Raw genomic sequence first — 1447 nt, forward strand, 5'->3', positions numbered from 1 at the left:
AATCATACTAAATCCCTCTGTGTGTGTCTATGTCCCAGTTTCTACACGTATACGTCGTATTTATTATACAAATTCTCTCTTTTTATATGTCCCAGTTCACTCACATACACGTCGTATTTATTATACTGAATCCCTCTGTGTGTTAATGTCCCAGTTTACACGTCGTATTTATTATACTGAATCCCTCTGTGTGTTAATGTCCCAGTTTACACGTCGTATTTATTATACTGAATTCCTCTCTGTGTGTTAATGTCCCAGTTTACACGTCGTATTTATTATACTAAATCCCTCTCTGTGTGTTAATGTCCCAGTTTACACGCCGTATTTATTATACTGAATCCCTCTGTGTATCAATGTCCCAGTTTACACGTCGTATTTATTATACTAAATCCCTCTCTGTGTGTTAATGTCCCAGTTTACACGCCGTATTTATTATACTGAATCCCTCTGTGTATCAATGTCCCAGTTTACACGTCGTATTTATTATACTAAATCCCTCTCTGTGTGTTAATGTCCCAGTTTACACGCCGTATTTATTATACTGAATCCCTCTGTGTATCAATGTCCCAGTTTACACGTCGTATTTATTATACTAAATCCCTCTCTGTGTCAATGTCCCAGTTTACCCACGTCGTAATTATACTAAATCCCTCTGTGTGTCTCTATGCCGCAGTTCACGCACTCAGACACACAAGACATTGAGACAATGACGGTGACACCCTGTGACGTCAACGCCCTCTCGGCCACGGCCTCTATGCAGTGGGTGTCTCCCGGAGTCTATAACATGGAGATCTCAGCCACCGCATCCAGCGGGCCCTCTGACTCCATCTCCGAGACAGTCACCGTTCTGCCTGAGGTCCCCTCGTTCGCAGCCAGTAAGTTATAATTTATTATCATCGTTAATGAGCTGCACTGTATTTATTAATGGGTCGCTTTTAAGCACAAGGGGGCTATTACGAAAAATGCTGTTTTGAGAAAATGGAAGGTAAAGTCTTTGCCCCCTTGTTCAGTTTCTTTAAAAATACAAGGAAGGTTCTATCTATATCTAAACAAATATACACTCTAATGAAATCAAACTTCTTCTATGGGTAGGGCAATGCCCATTTTTGGTGTAGGTCAAGATTTTTAGAAACCCCCGAAATCTGGGTTGGATCGCTTGTCCTTTAAAACGACCGTTTATTATCCTTAATTAGCAGCACAATAATTATTAATTGGTCGCTTTTAAGGACAATTGGGCTAACCCAGATTTCGGGGGTTTCCAGAAATGTTGATCCACACCAAAAGTGGGCATCGCCCTACCTATAAGAGAAGTTTGGTTTCATTGGTGTGTATATTTGTTTGGTTACAGAGAAAACTCCCCATGTCTTTTAAAGAAACTGAATAAGGGGCAAAATCTTTCCCTTTAATTTTCTCAAAACAGTATTTTTCGGGGTAGCCCCCCCCCCCT

General features: G+C 40.6%; 1 protein-coding gene across 1 annotated transcript in view; it reads left to right on the forward strand.

The window, feature by feature from the left end:
• Window positions 1-1447, forward strand: part of LOC106012387 — a gene marked incomplete at its 3' end in the record, with an annotated part of 24948 nt that overhangs the window by 9891 nt on the left and 13610 nt on the right. The window contains 1 exon segment of the mRNA XM_035971011.1: window positions 674-875. Coding sequence (XP_035826904.1) covers window positions 674-875 — 202 coding nt within the window.

This window comes from Aplysia californica, unplaced genomic scaffold (genome assembly GCF_000002075.1).
Source record: "Aplysia californica isolate F4 #8 unplaced genomic scaffold, AplCal3.0 scaffold00359, whole genome shotgun sequence".
NCBI classification, from domain to species: domain Eukaryota; kingdom Metazoa; phylum Mollusca; class Gastropoda; order Aplysiida; family Aplysiidae; genus Aplysia; species Aplysia californica.